The sequence below is a fragment of the Aplidium turbinatum genome, chromosome 7, assembly GCF_918807975.1.
Source record: "Aplidium turbinatum chromosome 7, kaAplTurb1.1, whole genome shotgun sequence".
In the NCBI taxonomy this organism is placed as follows: Eukaryota; Metazoa; Chordata; class Ascidiacea; order Aplousobranchia; family Polyclinidae; genus Aplidium; species Aplidium turbinatum.
The window spans coordinates 21,027,956-21,045,759 of NC_137478.1; the positions used below are offsets into that span (position 1 = coordinate 21,027,956).

Sequence of the window (17,804 nt, forward strand, 5' to 3'; positions counted from 1 at the left end):
ACCAATGAAGAAGTGTGGGCTAGTATCCTAATGAATATCTGAAATAAGCTTACATCTGCTTACCAATTGTATTCTTTTACATTTTATTTCTGCAGATACTGAATCGAAGCTTAACATTCACCCCAAATTGCAATACTACATACAAAAGCTTTCAAAGTTGATGATGCTACATTTTACATTCTAAAAAAATGTTAATGTACTTTCCAAATACCACACTATACAAAGTTTTTAAACTGGTAAATGTTGAAAACTCATGGTAAAAATTGATTTGTTCAAATAACTAGACATTTTGGTTCTAATAATTTTATTCATAACTGCATTAGTAGGATATACAAAAAAAAAACCAAAAAAAACTCATAAAGTTACCAGCACCCAGAAGGTTTTGGGCCCCTACATGCTAGTGAATAAAGTTATCTCTGTTTGCCAGTTGTGCTCTTTTACACTTACCTTTTGCAAAGTTTGAATCAAAACGTATCATTCTACATAATTGCAATACCACGTAATAGTTCCCAAAATCGATGATAATACAATTTACGTTCATAGGAAAATATCAATGTATCTCATGAAATATAACAGTTATGTAAAGTTTGTAAACTAGTGATAAGATTGATTTACCCAAATACCTGGACATTTTTGCCTAAATTGCGGCCTTTTTTTAGCGGTGGAGCGACCGCTCCCCCTGCCCCCATCTACTACGTACGGCTATTAATTAATGTTGCCTTGATTTTACTGTATTTGTTTCCAAATGCATTTCACACAATAAAAACTTTGTTTTAATACATTTAAAATGGATTGATTTGTTTTAAATATCTATACACTGCATGCTCAACCTAAGATCCTAACCAATCTTGTTTGATAATTGTAGGGTAGGTTAATGAGTGATTGCCATTCCTTGTACGGTACTTTACTTTTCCTTGGTTTAAATTGCAATCTTCTGACATGATATTGAATTCTGGCAAACTGTGCTTTTTAGTTATGAGCTTTGCTGTTGGTTTTGTTTGGTTAAAAGAAAAGTTGTTTGTTTTTGGTAAGAGCATGTCATTTAAAATTATTTTTTTATTCACTTTTTTAAAGAAGTGTTGTTGGACGGCTACGTTTAATTTTGTAAACTAATGAAAAAGTATTTTACAGCAAAGTTGTGAAACGCTTGTAATATGTTCTTTTTTGAACTTAATGGTTTCTACGTTAGGCCTACTCTGTTTGTTTTTACTAAAATGACTGGCAAGACTTAGCTTGTGCTTTAGCATATCCTTAATATATATTATTGTTTTTATAATTTATTATAAGATGTTATAGCTGATATTGATACTATAATATGAAGCTATGGTTTGTATATTAAAGTATGTGTAAAAATAGAAATATTGTATATTTGTAGATTTCTTGAGCAGCCAACCACATTATCAACTTGTGCTTGGAGTTTTGTCTTCACGAGATCATTTTCAACAGCGTGGCGTTATTAGAAACACATGGCTGCGTGACTACAAGGAATCTAATATGAACCAAAAGTAATTTACTGTAGCATTTTTTTATTTTGATTGCTGTGTTATGTATTGCAGGTGATAGTAGCAGTCATATGTTTTTTATGTTGCCTAGTCAGTAGTTTATGAACATGAAATACATTTGTGTGGAATGTGAAAAACCTGCTGACAAATTGCACTCCAAATTTCCCGGAAGCTTGAATATACGAATTGAACACTGTTCTAACTGTGGTAAACCAGTTGACCAATACATCGAATACGATGTCACTCTGGTATTATTGGACTTGCTTTTGTTAAGTAAACCGGTGTGGAGACATGTACTTTTCAATGAAGAGATGAAATACCTTCACTGGAAATTGGCCTTTGTTTGTCTATTTTGCGATGGTTACATGAAATGGTTTACCACTGGCTATGCTGGGAAATTACACGATATGATTGGCAAAGAAGATGATATTGTTTTTCAAGCTGCTATTCAAGTTGAACTCTATGTCTTGACTTTTATATCAGGGATTGAACTGTTTACTTACTTATTTATTTTGTTGTTCTTTTACCATGTGTTGATTTTTAAAGAATTGCTTAAGAAAGTTCCACTCGGCAAACTATTGCAAATGAGATCAGAATTTTTCCAACAAAGTTTTTTCAGGCTACCCACTGTGATGAGAAGCTTATTACTGCCCAGTGCAGGAAAATTGTTATTTGTGCCAGCTATAATATGGCTACAGGCAGAAAGTCATAGCTATCTGAATCTTGTGTCTTGTTATGTCATTATATGCAGTGCAATGTCATTTAGTTTGACTAGTAGATGCTCATTTTTACTGGCGTTTGTAGCAGTTGTAAGTTCAACTGCTCTGAGCAGGGTGTTAGTCAAACCCTTAGCTATTTCGATTCAAGATTTAAAATTCTATTAAGGTTTATGTCATAAGTCGACAAACTGAACAGTTTTGATGTAACGCACTCACTATTTAATTTTTTCAGTTCACATTGGTTTTTATTTCAAGTTTTATTTTGCTAGTCAAGTTAGCAGTACTTTGACAATTGATAGAAACGACAGAGGAATTTGGATTTTACAGATTAGAATTTTTGAGACATAATTCTCCCAACTCTCTGAAACTCCAGATTATGTTTCTAAATTCAAAAATTCTATTTACTTTATCTTTTGAAAGTCAAAATCTCAATCTCAAGGAACCAAATTCACGAACCACATGCAAACGTGAATCATATGCTATGCCTGACAGTGTTGGTGTTAAAACAGCGTTTTAAAAATCGTGTTGTGACACTGACGACACCTAATGTTCAATACATTATTTTGAAAGTGATAGATTTTTACATGCTGTGAATATGTTCAATTGTTGATGACAAAAACCTTGTTATGTGCGAACAGCGACCAATCATGCTAACAATTGTGACCACTCTCCACAAAGTTGTTATAAAACTCAAATAATAGTTTTTACTTATTACCTGCTGTATATATATTTTATAGCAAAAGGTTTGACTAGGATTTTGTTCTAACCGTTGATTAATACAAGTATATATTTTTTTCTTTTGGCTGAAATATGGGTCCACGTCTTTTAGGCGCAGACAGTTGGGCGCCGGTCAAATAGGCGCGCACACTGTGGCGTCTGGATATTTAGGTGCGGAGCACTGTGGCACCCGTTCATTTAGGTGCTATTCCTAGTAAAGTCTGCAGATTGTATCAGCTTTGCAGGTAGGGCAATGCTTTTTACACAAAATGTTATATTGGACAGAAAATATGTTGTTCTGTTAATGCGCGTGTGGAGATGAGGTGCGAGACAACGCTCTACTACTCTTGATATTAGCACATCTCCACAGGACATTTGCTATGCATCCTGAACACAGGTTGCAGCCAGATGGAATCTTACTTAATCTGTTATCTTTCGCAATTGCTTCTACTCGGGATGGATTGGTCGTGTGGCGAGCACGTATGAGACAACGCTCTACTACATGAATACATTTCTATAGGGCATATGAACCCTGGCTAGAAGTTGCAAGCACAATGGTGCGACTTTGCTCGTTATTAAACTTAGTCGGGGCTTTGAGGGAAAACTAAGTTGCTCTTCACTCAAGCCTTACCACCCGCTTGAATATAGGCTACGGTATATTTTTACTGATGTTTAGTGTAGTTATTATTTGACTCACTAAAAGTGAGCCCAGTCATGTTCGGAAACTTGAATAATTAATTTATTGATAAAGCTCTCGCCGACGCAAACCTGGACTAACAACAAATAAATGCCGAACACGCGCATTAAAATACAATATATTTTTCTGTTCAATACAACATTTTGTGTGAAAAGCATTGCCGGTTTAAACAGCTTCACTCACGGAAGCAATGACATATTTTTCTGTTCAATACAACATTTTGTGTGAAAAGCATTGCGGTTTAAACAGCTTCACTCACGGAAGCCATGACATATTTTTCTGTTCAATACAACATTTTGTGTGAAAAGCATTGCCCTACCTGCCAAGCTGAAACAATCTGCAGACTTTACTAGGAATAGCACCTAAATGAACGTGCGCCACAGTGCTCCGCACCTAAATAACTAGACGCCACAGTGTGCGCGCCTATTTGACCGGCGCCTAACTGTCTGCGCCTAAAAGACTTGCTCCATGAAATATAAACCAAGTTATATTTACGGAGTTCAACCTACAGTTTTTACACTATTTGTTAAAATTGGAAAGAAAATGAACGTGATATATGGATGTGTATATTGTGTATGTGTAACTAACCTCAAGGTGAAATCAAATCAAAAGGATTTGATTTTGTCCTTTGTAATGGAGCCTGCCTGCATTACGTATTATGTCTTGCTGAATGAACATTATAAACAATGATATGACAAAGTGTTGTATTGTTTTTGTAGGGTGCTGATCAAATTTGTCGTTACTGCTTTAGACTGCAAAGTTCCACCTGAATATCGTGTTGACTCATACACTTGCAAAGATGAGGAAATATGGGGGCCTGAGATGGGTACGTTTGAGAAACAGTTGCGATATTCCTGACTCCGTTCAAACATAAATATTATTATGTTCAAATGTTCTGCCGTTTATTTGTCTCCCCTTATGACGTTTATGGTCTCCAATAGATCTAATACCGCCCATGAAGGTGACGTCACACATTATTTCAAAAACCTTAAGTGGGCGTATTTTTTTAAAGCATCAATTCTCAACCCTGTACTCTCGTTCACTATTTGCCAATTTTCAAAAAGATAACGTTTTTCAAATTATCTATTTTTGAACCAGAATTTGGGTAGGATATTTATCATAGGGTTATGCCTGCTAATTTAATAAACTTAGCAGCTGTGAGTACGCAAGTAAAAAAATCCTGGTTGAGAAGTCTTGTTTACTTGTCCAAAACATTTAGGTAGCTTCTCAATTGATGACGCTTCCCTACTAACTGTATTTTGTTTTATGGAATGGTGATCAGGCATGTTCGCTTGCGTTCAATGTTTTCGTTCGGTCGTTACGACAAGGTGTCGTCTCTTGCAGCAAAAAAAGCAATGACAGCAAAATAGCCTATAATCAGAAAGTGACAACGCATCGTAAGATATATAATATAGATAGCGGAAAGAAAAGGTGTAGCCTAATAACGTAATTGCCTGATGAAAAAAAGCTTAAGTTGAAGACATAAATGAAAAGTCTTATTATTATTACACAAAAGTGATGTGGTCTTCTGCAGTTTATTTGCCAACTTATTAGGATACGCTAGACCAGTGGTTCCCAACCTGGAGTCCGCGGACCCTTTGGGGGTCCGTGATTACCTTGATGAAGTTTGGAGAAAAAAAACGAAAAGCGATCTTTTTACTTTCATTTCTCTCATTAAATTTGCTTACGTTAAAAAAGTTTCTGCATGGCACTTTGGGTCACCTTAATATTCAAATACTGCTGACATTTCTTGAACAATTTATTCATTTTCTTATTTGAGCAATTGTTTAAACTGATATTTGCGGCAGTCATAGCGGCAATGCAATATGACACAGTACAGTAGTTGAGTAGCATAATTATTACAATAGTCACTAGCAGGGGCGCAACTATGGGGCTGTTTAGTCGGCATGACAGCTCCCTTTAAGATTTGCAACTTCAAGAAGAGGGACGACTAACTGGACTGAGAGTTACGAAGCCTACTACTTAACGTGTGTCAGTTCAAGCTACCTTCTATGCATACCAAACTTGTTTCACGCTCAAGTCGCATAAACCGCAATGCAAAATATTAACAGACCGTCATTTATTCACGCAAACTGTGTCAATGGTGGAATAAAAACAAATGTAAATACATTGTACCCAGGGCCGGATTTAGACCATGAGAGGCCCCAGGCTATTCCATTTGTGAGGCCCCTCCCTATTTTTGAGCTCAGAATTTTTCTCTAAACAACATCACATGTCATTGCTTAATGTTAAAAACATAAGTGCATTAAACTCTTCGTTCTTTTCATTTTCCACATTCATGGGTGCAAATTTTTAATTAATAGAATAAAAATTTAGTTAAGGCAGTTTTGCTTTTAATTTTAATTTCTTTAATCAAACAACCGTTACAATAATTGTAAACTTTATATACGAGGACATAAGAAATAGTTACAGCCATCAAATAGAGTAAGACTAGGCTACCTAATTTTTTTTCTAGCTTTTGTCAAAGCAAATTCATGCAAAAGTTCATCAAAATTTATCTGTTTAAGTTTGTCACTCTCAATGCACAGAATGCTCAGTGCGGACAACCTTTCTTGAGACATAGTCGATCTCAGTTTATTTTTGATGCTTTTAAGCCTTGAGAAAGATCTCTCTCCTGTGCAGTTAGTGACCGTTAAGCTTAGAAACAGTCTTAATATTGCTTCCACATTAGGAAAGACAGTGTTAATTTTTTCCTTGCACATAATTTCATAAAGGTTTCCATGTTTTTTTGTTTGTCGCATCCAGGCTTATACCTGGTGGTTGAAGATTTAGATTAAGTGGACGGGAAGGCAAGGAAGCCAATCTTCGTGACCACCTTCAGGCATGCTTGTGTCTTACCGAAGACACAGAGACAAGGAAATAGATTGCTCTTCTGTACCGGTAAGCCCTTGGTTTTGTGTTTGTCTCACGTACAAATGAAAATGTTCGACTCCAGCATGTTCGACTCCAGCCACCCACACTTGCTGTTGTTTCTCTGGGCAAGAAACTTTACGATGATTGCCTCTACCCAGTGATCGATTTCGAGTAATGGGTAGTACCAAATTTCAGTCATAAGTAGAGTAGACAACCGGAAACAGACATTGCCGTCGGCTGCAGCGTGGGTCAGGTGTACGTCGGAAGGCGTATACACCGATGCATAGCGCTCAAGTCCGCTTTCCCGCAATGCAGGATAAAGATAATAAAACAAACAAAAGTAGAAGTTCATCAGTAAGTTTCGGGTCAACATCTTCCGGATACGCTTCCTTTAAAAGTTGTACGCTTCGCACAATTTCTATCTTAGTTGATTTCAGATTAGCAAGAAAGAGGAACATTTCTGCAAATTAGCTCTTCTTAAATTGGCTTCAAGTGCGTCGAACATAGGGATAAAGGAATTTATTTTAAACCTTTCCTTTGAAGAGAGTTCAATTAAAGCGTCAGGTGCATTTCTTTGTCTAATAGTAACAGCTCTGTAGTTAATATTCGGCAAGGTTGCTTTTGCTTGCTGATCAAACTCGTCAAACTCATCTCTAATTTCGCATAGAAAGTCTACAAGTGAACTGTAGCCTACAATTCGGCACAAGTAGCCTACTTAATAACAATTCAGATTTCTGAAGGGCTTTGCTAACCCTGAAAAAACGACCTAGCACTATGGACTAAAATGCAACATAAACATAAATTCCAATTTTTCTATTTTTTGCGAATGACAGTTTGCAGATGCAAACGACGTAACAATGGCTGTTTACAACGTGGTTGAAACCAGTTGTATATAGAATTTTCTACTCTGAAATGCTTGATATATATAATATACTTTAGGTAGGGTTTAAACTTGTCAAGTTTTTAAAAGAACTACAAACTTCGAGGCCCCTGGACGTTGAGGCCCTAGGTTTCAGCCTGCCTAGCCTATTGGTAAATCCGGCCCTGATTTGTACCTCTGTAAGGTTGGGAGTAACGTAACGAATTTACGGGATAACGAGAATGAGGTGGAGAAAGTAAAAGGATTTCTTTTCCTTTCTTTGAATTTGGTTTCTAAAATTTGGTAAATTGGCTAACTCAGGATGCAACCTTATTAACCCACAAAACGAAACTGCAGCTGGCTTTAGGCTAGTCTGATGGCTGGAGTCGAACATGCAGGCTCTCGACTTCACACATTCTTAAACAATTTTATAATTTTGGTATCAAAAAGACGACAATTAAATTGTCTTTACAATCTTGTCAAACTTGACGTGTATCCAGGCCCTAAGCTTGTGTGGACTACTTTTTAAAATGTGGGCCTGGAGAGCAAACAATTTACTTTCGAAAGCGCGGAAAACTTTTTTTGACAGTGAGTAGCAGGCGCAGATAGAGCGAAAAAGGTCGCTTCGCACGTTACAGAATTGGATCATTGCGCTCTCAATTTACACTAGGCTAATAGTCTAACAATCTAACTGTGATATATCCACTTTTACAAATAATTGTTAGTTTTCTCTCTCGTTGCCGACCCCCTTTGATTTTTTCTAGTTGCACCGCTGGTCACTAGTATGTTAATTGAGTTTCAGGTAAAATTTAGGTAGGGGGAACCACTGCGCTAGACTATAATGTCAAATGAAAGGTCTAATTATCGTTGGTCTGCATTCAGGTTGGAATATCAGTCTTACTTGGAAGAAACTATGACATAACCTGTCAATGTAGCTAAGAGAATGTTCGTTAGAGAAAGTGAGCAAATGACCTTAAATTTTCAAAACTTATCTTAAACAAGGTACGCAAGGATGATAAAAAATATAATTTTAAACGTCAAAATGCTGAAAGCGAACGAAACCAGTTCGGTTTGTTGTATTTCTAACCGCCACAGTCATAACAAACACAGCAGAGGTTTGGAAAATGGTAGATTATGGAGGATCATGAGCCATGATTGGCTTATGAGATTTCAATAAAGTGATCGTGAGGTTCCCAAAGGTAAACCTAATACTGGTACTGAAAATGAAATTTAGGGTAGTTGTGGTTGTCGTCGACTTAGGCTACACTATTAACAAAAATATGCTTAACGAAAAAAAAACAACATTTAAGCTGTTGATTCATAGTGTCATCGTTGTAGCCTAAGCGTTGATGCTTGGCTCAACGAAGAAGAGTTTTAAACTACTGCCACGGACCATCTAGGCCTAGGCTACAAGATTTTATTGCTAAATAAAATTTCTAAATTTTCTTCTACTTTTCATTGTCAGTTGAAGGCAATGCGATACAATTCGAACACGTGCAATCATCAGACATTTGCTCGATATCCCCATTTCCCGCATCTTACAAGTTTGTGGCAGTTGATTTCTATATTGCTCACTCCATCATCTTGCACTCACTTGCGATACCTATTGGATATCACAAAAGCGATGGAACAATTATTTTAGAACTTCGGGATTTGGCTCATGAGGTATTGTGGTTTTGATCACATGTTTACAAAAAATTGTTTCGTATAGGCCTACGGTAGTGAAATTGCAAAACAAAAACATTTCATCTGCAAAGAACCAGATGTAAGCCGATTAATAAAACAATGCAATGACGTTTTAATGCAGCCACCAAGCAATTAAATTTTTATGCGGTTATTTGGTCCTTTTACCACCGACACCTACGATAGATTTTAAATCGTGTGGGAGTTCATTAGGCTACTGCCCTATCTACTGATCACCCTACAACCAGGCCGTGTTATCCGAGCCCCGGCTAGAAGAGGGTCACAGCTAGAGATGTAAAAAAACGTTTTTTTTTGTTTTTAAAAAAAACGAGCTTGTTTTTTTGTTTTTTATCGTTTTTTTTGTTTTTTATTCGTTTTTTTTGTTTTTTTTACCTATTTTGACATTAAATGTCACAATATGCAGCAATTAGGGTAAACTCATTGCAATAGCGTCTCTTTCAACAAAGAAACAGTCTCATAACTGGTATAGCTTATTTCAAATCAGACTATATGTCTGGTATAGGCCTATGTTTTCATTGCAATTTTGTAGATCCCAAGTCTCAACACACGAGCCATAAAGATTTCTCATTGTCTCAAATAGTAGTAACAGTGTCCTATGGTTGGCACATCTCAAGCATTGTCTGTAATTTGGTCAATCCAGTTGTTAAATGCAGTACCACACTCATGTACAGTTTCGAAGCCACCTGAGATTTTGGTTAATGGGCATGTTAGGACCAGGTGGTCAGTGTCTTGTTTCTCTACTTAACAAAGGCACTTTTGACCAGCTCTCCACACCTTTTCCAGTACAACGTCAAGAGGTTGTTCCAGTTGATGTGCATTTGGTGCAAACTTGATGAAAATCACACAAGCGGTTCTCGAGTTATAAGTGAAATAACCTTAGCCACTAGGTGGCTTCATAGATAAAAAGCAACAGAAAAATGGCAATATCTCAAGAACCGCTCAACATATTTAGATAATTTATAGCTTTACCCCATGTTTTCTGGGTGGGCTATCTGTTTATGAACATTAAAACAAGTTTTGGCGACTACTTTTTTTAGATAATAATAAATTAACTTCTTGTCGTTACGCACCAATAAAACCATGATGCGTAACTTTAAAAAAAAAAATTTTTTTTAATTGGGTAGAGGAAAGATTGATGAAAAGTTTTGCAAAAGCAGTGTAGTGCTAAGGTCCCAACTTTTAGCCCAAATCACATTTAAATGTAGTGAAAGATGGAAACATTTTGATGTTTTTTATTTTCCATGAAGAGGTTCAATACTCCTTTGTGATGTCATAGTCATGTTTGTTTTCCCTTAATCACACCATTGTGCTATCATAGACATTTTTAAAACAAGTATGGTTGCACTTAATCCATCCAATTTGAACTAGTTTGCAGGACTTTGAGACTTTAGCACTTTTCTGTTTTTGCCAAACTTTTCATCAATCTGTCCTCTACCCAATAAAAAAAAAAAAAATTAAAGTTACGCATCATGGTTTTATTGGTGCGTAACGACAATAGATCAATTCTCACTCCTTTTTACTCCAGCGTAGTTCCCAAATAAAATAAGTTTTCATCTTTGATGTTTGTTTTGTATCTTTATCCTGCATTGCGGGAATATGGGTAAAACTGTATTCTTGTCAGGAAAAGTATTATGAAGCATTTTATTCACTATGTGAACACTGAGCAGTGCTGAAAAACTCCACTTTAAAGGAAAAATTTCTTCATTCATGGTTGGTAGTTACTGCCAATAGTCAACATGGGTGGTGGGCATTTGAAAGGAACATTTACCTAAACCCTTTCTGACAAATGCACTTACTTTTGACAGTTAAAAATATCAGTGATAAGATCTCTTGCATTATGTCACAAATGATCTGCAGGAAGCATCAATGACAAAGTGTCTAAGACCTTACAACACACGAAAAGAATACTTCTGTTTCAAAATTTATAAAGCATATACATCGTTGTTAAGCTATCAGTTAAAAAACATGTTTAAACAAGCTATTGGCAATAGCAATAGCTTGCATTAGTAAATTACCACAAACAAGGTAATGTGTGTTCTGAATACTGCCATCTTGTTTTTGCCAAAATTTCGTCAACCTATTGAGTGTGTGCAAGAATAACCAGTAGCCTACCAGTATACTAACATCGTAGGCTAACTTCCATAAAAGGAAAAAGAAATTAACTCATCTACATTATGTCATGTATCAAATTGCATTAATTCAATGTTTGTCAGGTCTACTGCCACAAACATGCCTGGGAATGAAGAAGAAAGCGAAACAACATAGGACTATGCAAAAAACATATTTTGCTGCTGCCAAGCACAAACACTTAGGAATTCCAGCACACCAATAAACCATTTTTACTAGTTTAATGTTTTTCAAGAGCATAATATTGAAACTAAGCTGCAAATTGTAAAAAATTAGCAACTTTTCCAGAAAAATATGAAAAAAAACAAAAAAACCAAAAAACGCGTGTTTTTTTTGGCCCAAGTTTTTTTTGAAAAAAAACACGTTTTTTTTAAAAAAAAAACGGTTCGTTTTTTTTGCATTTACATCTCTAGTCACAGCCTTTTAAACAAATCTAGAATTGTGATTAACTATCAATTTTTTTATTTTAGAATCAACTGATCGTATCTGCATCATTTCATTTGATGTCACTTAAATCAAGCGATTCTAGTTGTTTCTTGATTAAACCGGTTCCACGATATGTCCTACCAAAAGGCTTTCACGGTACGATTTTTGTCCAATGCTTCAGAAAATCATCTACATTCAATTGCTTGGGTATCGAAGGAGTTATGGACATCATCAAACATCCCGCTGTTCAATTTAGTCCCGTAAGCTGAGGTTATTGCCTCTAGTAATTATCTCATAAGATAATAATCCAAAATTATCTACATGAGTAGCCTAGAGATGCAGTATATAGGCTACTTCCTAGTCTGAAAATCAATTTTATTTTACGTTGGCTCAACATCTGCAGACGTGGTAAAGGAATAGAAAAAAACTGATTTGCTGGTTAGGTTGTTTTAACTCAGATAAGACCTTTCAGGTACTTAGTAAATAACATACTCTTACCATTAAAATTGATTTCATTTACTTAGCTAGATATTCATTTTAATCTTAAATGCACCAGGAGTTGTAGCCTTTCCTCAGAAGAATTATGCAACAATTGTGACAGTAAAAACCTGAATGCCAAGTGTCATTCAATATTTGTGTTAGGTAGTAAAATTGTGTTTGCTGCTTTATAATCTCTTAAAGTGACTTTACAATGTTTTTTCAATAGCAACCAGCTAAAATATTTTTCAGCTGTTACGTTATGGAGAGGAGATTGACAGTATTCCGGCTTTGACTGAACCAAAAGACCTCTCAAAACTCGCTCTTCCTGCTTATATCTTATTCGATATGCACGGTAAGCTGCTTGTAACCTGATATCACGTTTTATCTCTTTCTCCCTGCTTTGCTTTTTCCGCTCAATCATGCACCAGTAGGGAGTGGCCTACCTGACCGTATCATTTACGATTGCACAAATGTAACCTTTCGTACACCAAATGGAGGAAGGCTATCTGCTTGTGTTGGACTATGATGCAAAAACTCACTGCTCTCCATAGCTTCTCAGTATTTGTCCTGAAAAACTACACCATCATAGTGAAATGATGAGTCTTCAGTAGGGTACCAAGGCTCAAATGACGTCTTTCAGGAATGCAAAACAAAATTGAAAGTGTAGCGAATTTGATAATGTCTTCCAACGGCGAAAAACTGAAATCCTTCGTACGCATGTTCTCCATTTTTGACCACACGTAAACTTTGTGATGCTTTCTAAAATCGGGACCCTGTTACAGTACAGACTCCAGTGCATCGGTGTATACAATATATTTTAAGTTAGTATACTGTAATATAATAAAATAAAGTATAAAATATATTATGTAAACATTCTAAAACGAAGCAAACTGAGATTTACTGAGGAATTTACCAAGTCTGTTTTACGTTTAAGACAAAGACTTTTTGGAGCACCACCGTACCAACCGCCCAGTCGCTTTCCGAAACTGGGAAATCCACCTTTCCAACGTTGACCGTGAACTAGCGAAGGAAATAGAAGATCATGGTGACATCATTACCGTCGAAGATCCTTCCTCTTCATCTACCTTGGTGGAGGTGTACCGAAATCTTCCCTTGAAACTCCTCTCATTTTATTCATGGTCTCACCTGCATCTCATTTACGATTTTATAGGCAAAGTTGATGATGACACATACGTCAATGTGTCGAACATACTCCAGGTGAACTTTTGCTGTTATTGCTTGGATAAGACAGTCCAAAAAATGACTTCAAACACAAAACATCTCATAAACAAAATTTCCTTCAATTGGCAATTTTTGATTAATTTTGGCTTTTGTGCTGTATAATGTATATTCGATAAATTGTCGCGCTTTTGTTAATTTTTATTAGATGAAATTGCTTTAGTTTACTCTAGCAAGACGAAAACCAATTATAATTAGACATACGAATTAATGTGAAATTATCGCATCACTCATTTCCAGCCAATAGATTTGTAATAACTTGCAAATCGCATCTGCATCGTCTTTATGCTTGATCATATTAGAGGTTTCATACAATTTCCAGAAGCAGTTGTTGCCATTTATCGAGATTAGTTTTGTTTCAGTATTTGAACAAACCGACTTCCACAAAATACAGTTGGCATGGCAACTTTCGACGTCACATTGACGTAGAACGTTTTGGAAAATGGACAGAGATGACGTATACAAGCTCCAGCTACCCCACTTTTGCATGTGGAACAGGATCGGTGATATCACGTGACGTTTCCGCATGGCTGGCTTTGAACGGGCGGTATCTGCACAGCTATCAAGGCGAAGATGTCTCCATGGGCATATGGTTGTCTGCCATCCAGCCACACCTTGTGCATGTATGATGTAGGGTGGTTTATCATCAATTTCTACCAACAGTAATCTTCTACATAACTTGATGTTCAGTGATGATCAGGGCTGGAAAAAATGCTTGGCTTCCCGGGAATCTGTTTTTTTGTGAAAAAATTTCCCGTGGTTTACAATCACGATAATGACGTCATGATTACACATTTCCACGTTTTCTGGCGAAAAACCTCACGCAAAAATATACCATGGACGCCGGACGGCCATCTGTAGCTTCATAGTTCCAATAAATAATCTTGGCATCGTATTTTATTCGTAAGCAGGCATGACGCACTGTTTGTGCCTGATGTGCCCACTTTGATCGGAATAAATTGGAACAACAATAGGTTTAATAAATTAGATGTCGCATGCTTACAAATTAGATCCACTGACTCACTGACCACCGTGTGAATGTCATGAAACAATACGCCATCACGAGCCGCTTGTTACGTGCTTGACAAGTTGACAATAACAACACTTCATGCTCGAACGGGTAACGGGTTGATAGTTTGTATACTATGTGCAATGTGCATGAATAGCATAACCAATTAGGAAAAATGATATAGGCATATAGCACAAAAAACAGCCAAGCAGATGAACAAATCAATGCACAACAAGTTTCGCTGACTAACATAAGACATAGCGAAAATTAGTATTATAACTTACAAAATAACCAGTCCGCTACACGGAGAATAACGAAACGCCATTAACTTGGCAACAAAATTACAACGCTAAAACAGCTGTTTTTTTAAATCAAAGAAACCGCAAGCAAGTTTCGTCCATGCGAAGTTACTACAAATAATACAATACACTACTGGGACATAAAAGATAGTGACGATTTCTCGTTGTTTAGTCTATCTACCACAGCAGACACTTTGTACATTTTTGAGCGAACGTCACTGGTAATAAAATGCCATGGTTTTCCTTATTGTAGATCAAGAGCCTGTTTCACGATGCTGTTACACTTGCTTATGTGTGGCCCATTCCAGTGAATGAGCAGCTCGTCGCTGATGTCTTTAATATCTTTTTTATTCGTGGATGTTGCGCTTCCAATAACTCGACGTTACTGTCTTCGACTTCTTTACTACTAGCAATAACACCTGTTTTGTTTGTTTTTTTGTTGTTGTCCTTGATTGTTCTTCTCGTCTTGGGAATGTGGTCTTTTCCGAGTGGATGAGGAAAACATTTCCGTTAAACTTATTTGACCATATTCTTTAATAGGAAAACCTCGATGTTGCTGACGGGTATGTTCGCTAAGCCTGTCCCTTCGCATAGACACTCTGCATTCTGCAATAGCCACACCTAATCGGAAGCTTTGATTTAAACGTTGGTGTAGCTGCCATTATTTTATCACCAAGAATTACTGAAAATACACGCTGAACTGACGTGAATATAAGGCTAACTTGAGTTATGCAAATAGTAATGATAACGCCAACACGGGCAGTCGAATAGCTGCTTAGCATCGGCAAGCGTTAATAGACGCGGGCGCGTTTTGCTTGCGTCACCGGGCAAGCGTCTATACACGCAAATTTTTGTTGCTTAACATTGGAACAGCGTTTATGGTCGTATACAACTTGTATATATCGCTTCGGTGAATTCCCTAAAGCTTTTGTTATCTATCAGAAATAGTTTGGCTTCAATAAATCATTGTTATGGTTTTGCTTCCTAAGGAAAAAGCTGGTGTGTTTACAAGCAGGTTTGAGAAATTCAGTTCAAACTGGCTATTCAATGAGACTTTTCACGTTGATTCAAGGCCTGGACACGTTGAATTCATATTACAGCCAAAACGCCAACAAAAAATTTTGCAAAAAAAAAAAACGCCGTTGGCATGGCACCATAACGTAAGCGAAAACGCCGATCCTAAGTGGATAGAAGGGAAAAACTTCCCGCTGAGAAATTAAATTAACACTTTCACTGCGAAGGCTAATCCGCTAAAAGCATCCATTGACTGCTGAATTTTTTCCCGTTGTGCAAGCGCCAGCATATTTTGATGAATGCAAAATAGCAGTAGGCCTACCATTGGTATACTGGAATTTACAATTATGACATCACAATACCAAACTTTATTTCGTAAATAACGTTTCTTGTAAATACGCATTTGGGACGCTCGTATGAAGACGTTAGTAACGTGATTTTTACGGTAAAAACTTCCCGCGAACCGGCAAATTTCCCGGGAATGTCATTCCCGGATTCCCCATTTTTTCCAGGCCTGGTGATGATGTTGAGGAGATTGCATGTAAATTAGTATAAGTATTACAAAATGACAGTAGCTTATAGATAACTGCGTTTTACAGTTGAAGAATAAGTATTTTTAAAATTACCTGTTTTCAAAGTTAACAATCTCATTGTCAATCTAATTTTGTGATTTAATCCTTCAATACAACTCACAAATTGCTAAAAACTATAAAGAATTTCTCCAATGTTGTATCACCGCTTGTTTAATGATTTCTCACCTATAGGCGGATTGCATTTCTAGTTTCTTACATCAGCCATTGTTTTTTGATTGTTTATTGTGTTAACATTTAGGACGATCGGTGGGTCTGTGATGATGGCTGTTCTTCTCGAATGTTCGTTTCTGCACAGCACAACACTAGCTCCATCTTACGGATGTGGAGAAACAATCACCTTTGCAAAAACCCATGTTTGTGTGAGAAGACGTGATGACCCGCTGTAAAGGTGAGAAAGCAAAGTAGTTTGAACCTTCAAAAATATTTCTTAACTTCAGAATATAAGGGTTGTTTGCCAATGAAGTTCAACTTTTTATCTGAGTTAATGAAACGAACGTGAGCAACGCCAAAGGCCATATACCTCTGAGGACTAATTATAGTGCCAGTAGTTTGTTATTATAGAAGCATTTGAAAGATTATCTTATGTTATTCCTCTACAAACAGATGGTGAAACTTGATGTCTGTCAGCAGCCATAGCACACGAAGGTCACACTGATGGAAACGATACCTACGAGGGAAGAATGTTGGTGGCGCAAAGGAAGAACGAACTTTGTCTCGGATATTGACAAAGTATCATAGAAAACGTATAGCCACACAAAGATCTGACCATATTCTGTTGATATTCCGAAACGTTGTTGTGTTATACAGAATTCATTGACAAGATTTTGTGACTGATAGATTACAGTAGTATTTTCTGAACGGATATACCGTGCTATTATTTGGGAGTTGTTCAAACATTGCATGATGTCGTTTCTTTGCTTTTTTCGCTCCACCTTTCTAAACGACGATAAATGGAACATTTTTAATCAGTCTGTATATCGCAGTGTGAAACATAGGCTATAACTTTCATAACAACGAGGTTGCCATATAACATTTGAATAGACTCTCTCATGCAATTATTTTGAGATTAGTCATTAACGTGATAGCAAAGTATCTGCAACAAGGTTGGAAGAAAATTTGTCAACTAATTGAAATCTTTTAAACCATAAACAGACATAACTCAGCAACAACACTACATTTAACATTATAAAAACAAAAAGCGAACGTTTTCTTATAGGCTTGAAAAGGGTTATATGACTAGCCGAAAACGTTCGCTTTTTGTTTTTATAATGTTAAATGTAGTGTTGTTACTGAGTTATGTCTGTTTATGGTTTATACGAGTTACCTCTCTATACCCAAATTGTAATCTCAACGTGGTTCCTCTGTCCGGATTCTGCCAAAATGTCAACGATCAACTTCCAGCAAGCGAATGAGTGTTTTTTACATTGTTACAACATCTGCAAGCGATAGGTCAATGTCAAAAAAACGGAATTACATACTGGAAATAGAACGAGTTGGAAATGTGAAAGAGCTGTACATCTGTGATGTCAAAATAGCAGTGGCGAT

General features: G+C 36.6%; 2 protein-coding genes across 2 annotated transcripts; both read left to right on the forward strand.

The window, feature by feature from the left end:
* Positions 1-262: 262 nt before the first annotated feature.
* Positions 263-17,674, forward strand: LOC145774200 (UDP-GalNAc:beta-1,3-N-acetylgalactosaminyltransferase 2-like). Its single transcript, XM_082585376.1, has 10 exons — positions 263-1,027; positions 1,376-1,505; positions 4,355-4,461; positions 8,834-9,033; positions 11,670-11,885; positions 12,355-12,457; positions 13,040-13,323; positions 13,707-13,967; positions 16,498-16,647; positions 16,863-17,674. Exons 1-9 carry the CDS (start codon positions 940-942, stop codon positions 16,630-16,632), a joined length of 1,524 nt encoding a protein of 507 aa, XP_082441502.1. The 5' UTR covers positions 263-939; the 3' UTR covers positions 16,633-16,647; positions 16,863-17,674.
* Positions 1,610-4,354, forward strand: LOC145774422 (protein ARV1-like). Its single transcript, XM_082585672.1, has one exon. It carries the CDS (start codon positions 1,610-1,612, stop codon positions 2,384-2,386), a length of 777 nt encoding a protein of 258 aa, XP_082441798.1. The 3' UTR covers positions 2,387-4,354.
* Positions 17,675-17,804: the final 130 nt, after the last annotated feature.

Coding starts and splice junctions, on each gene's coding strand:
- LOC145774422 (XM_082585672.1), top strand. CDS start 1,610: ATGAAATACATTTGTGTGGAATGTGAAAAACCTGCTGACAAATTGCAC.
- LOC145774200 (XM_082585376.1), top strand. CDS start 940: ATGATATTGAATTCTGGCAAACTGTGCTTTTTAGTTATGAGCTTTGCT. Junction 4,462..8,833: donor AATATGGGGGCCTGAGATGG/GTACGTTTGAGA, acceptor TTTCATTGTCAG/TTGAAGGCAATGCGATACAA. Junction 11,886..12,354: donor CCGCTGTTCAATTTAGTCCC/GTAAGCTGAGGT, acceptor AATATTTTTCAG/CTGTTACGTTATGGAGAGGA.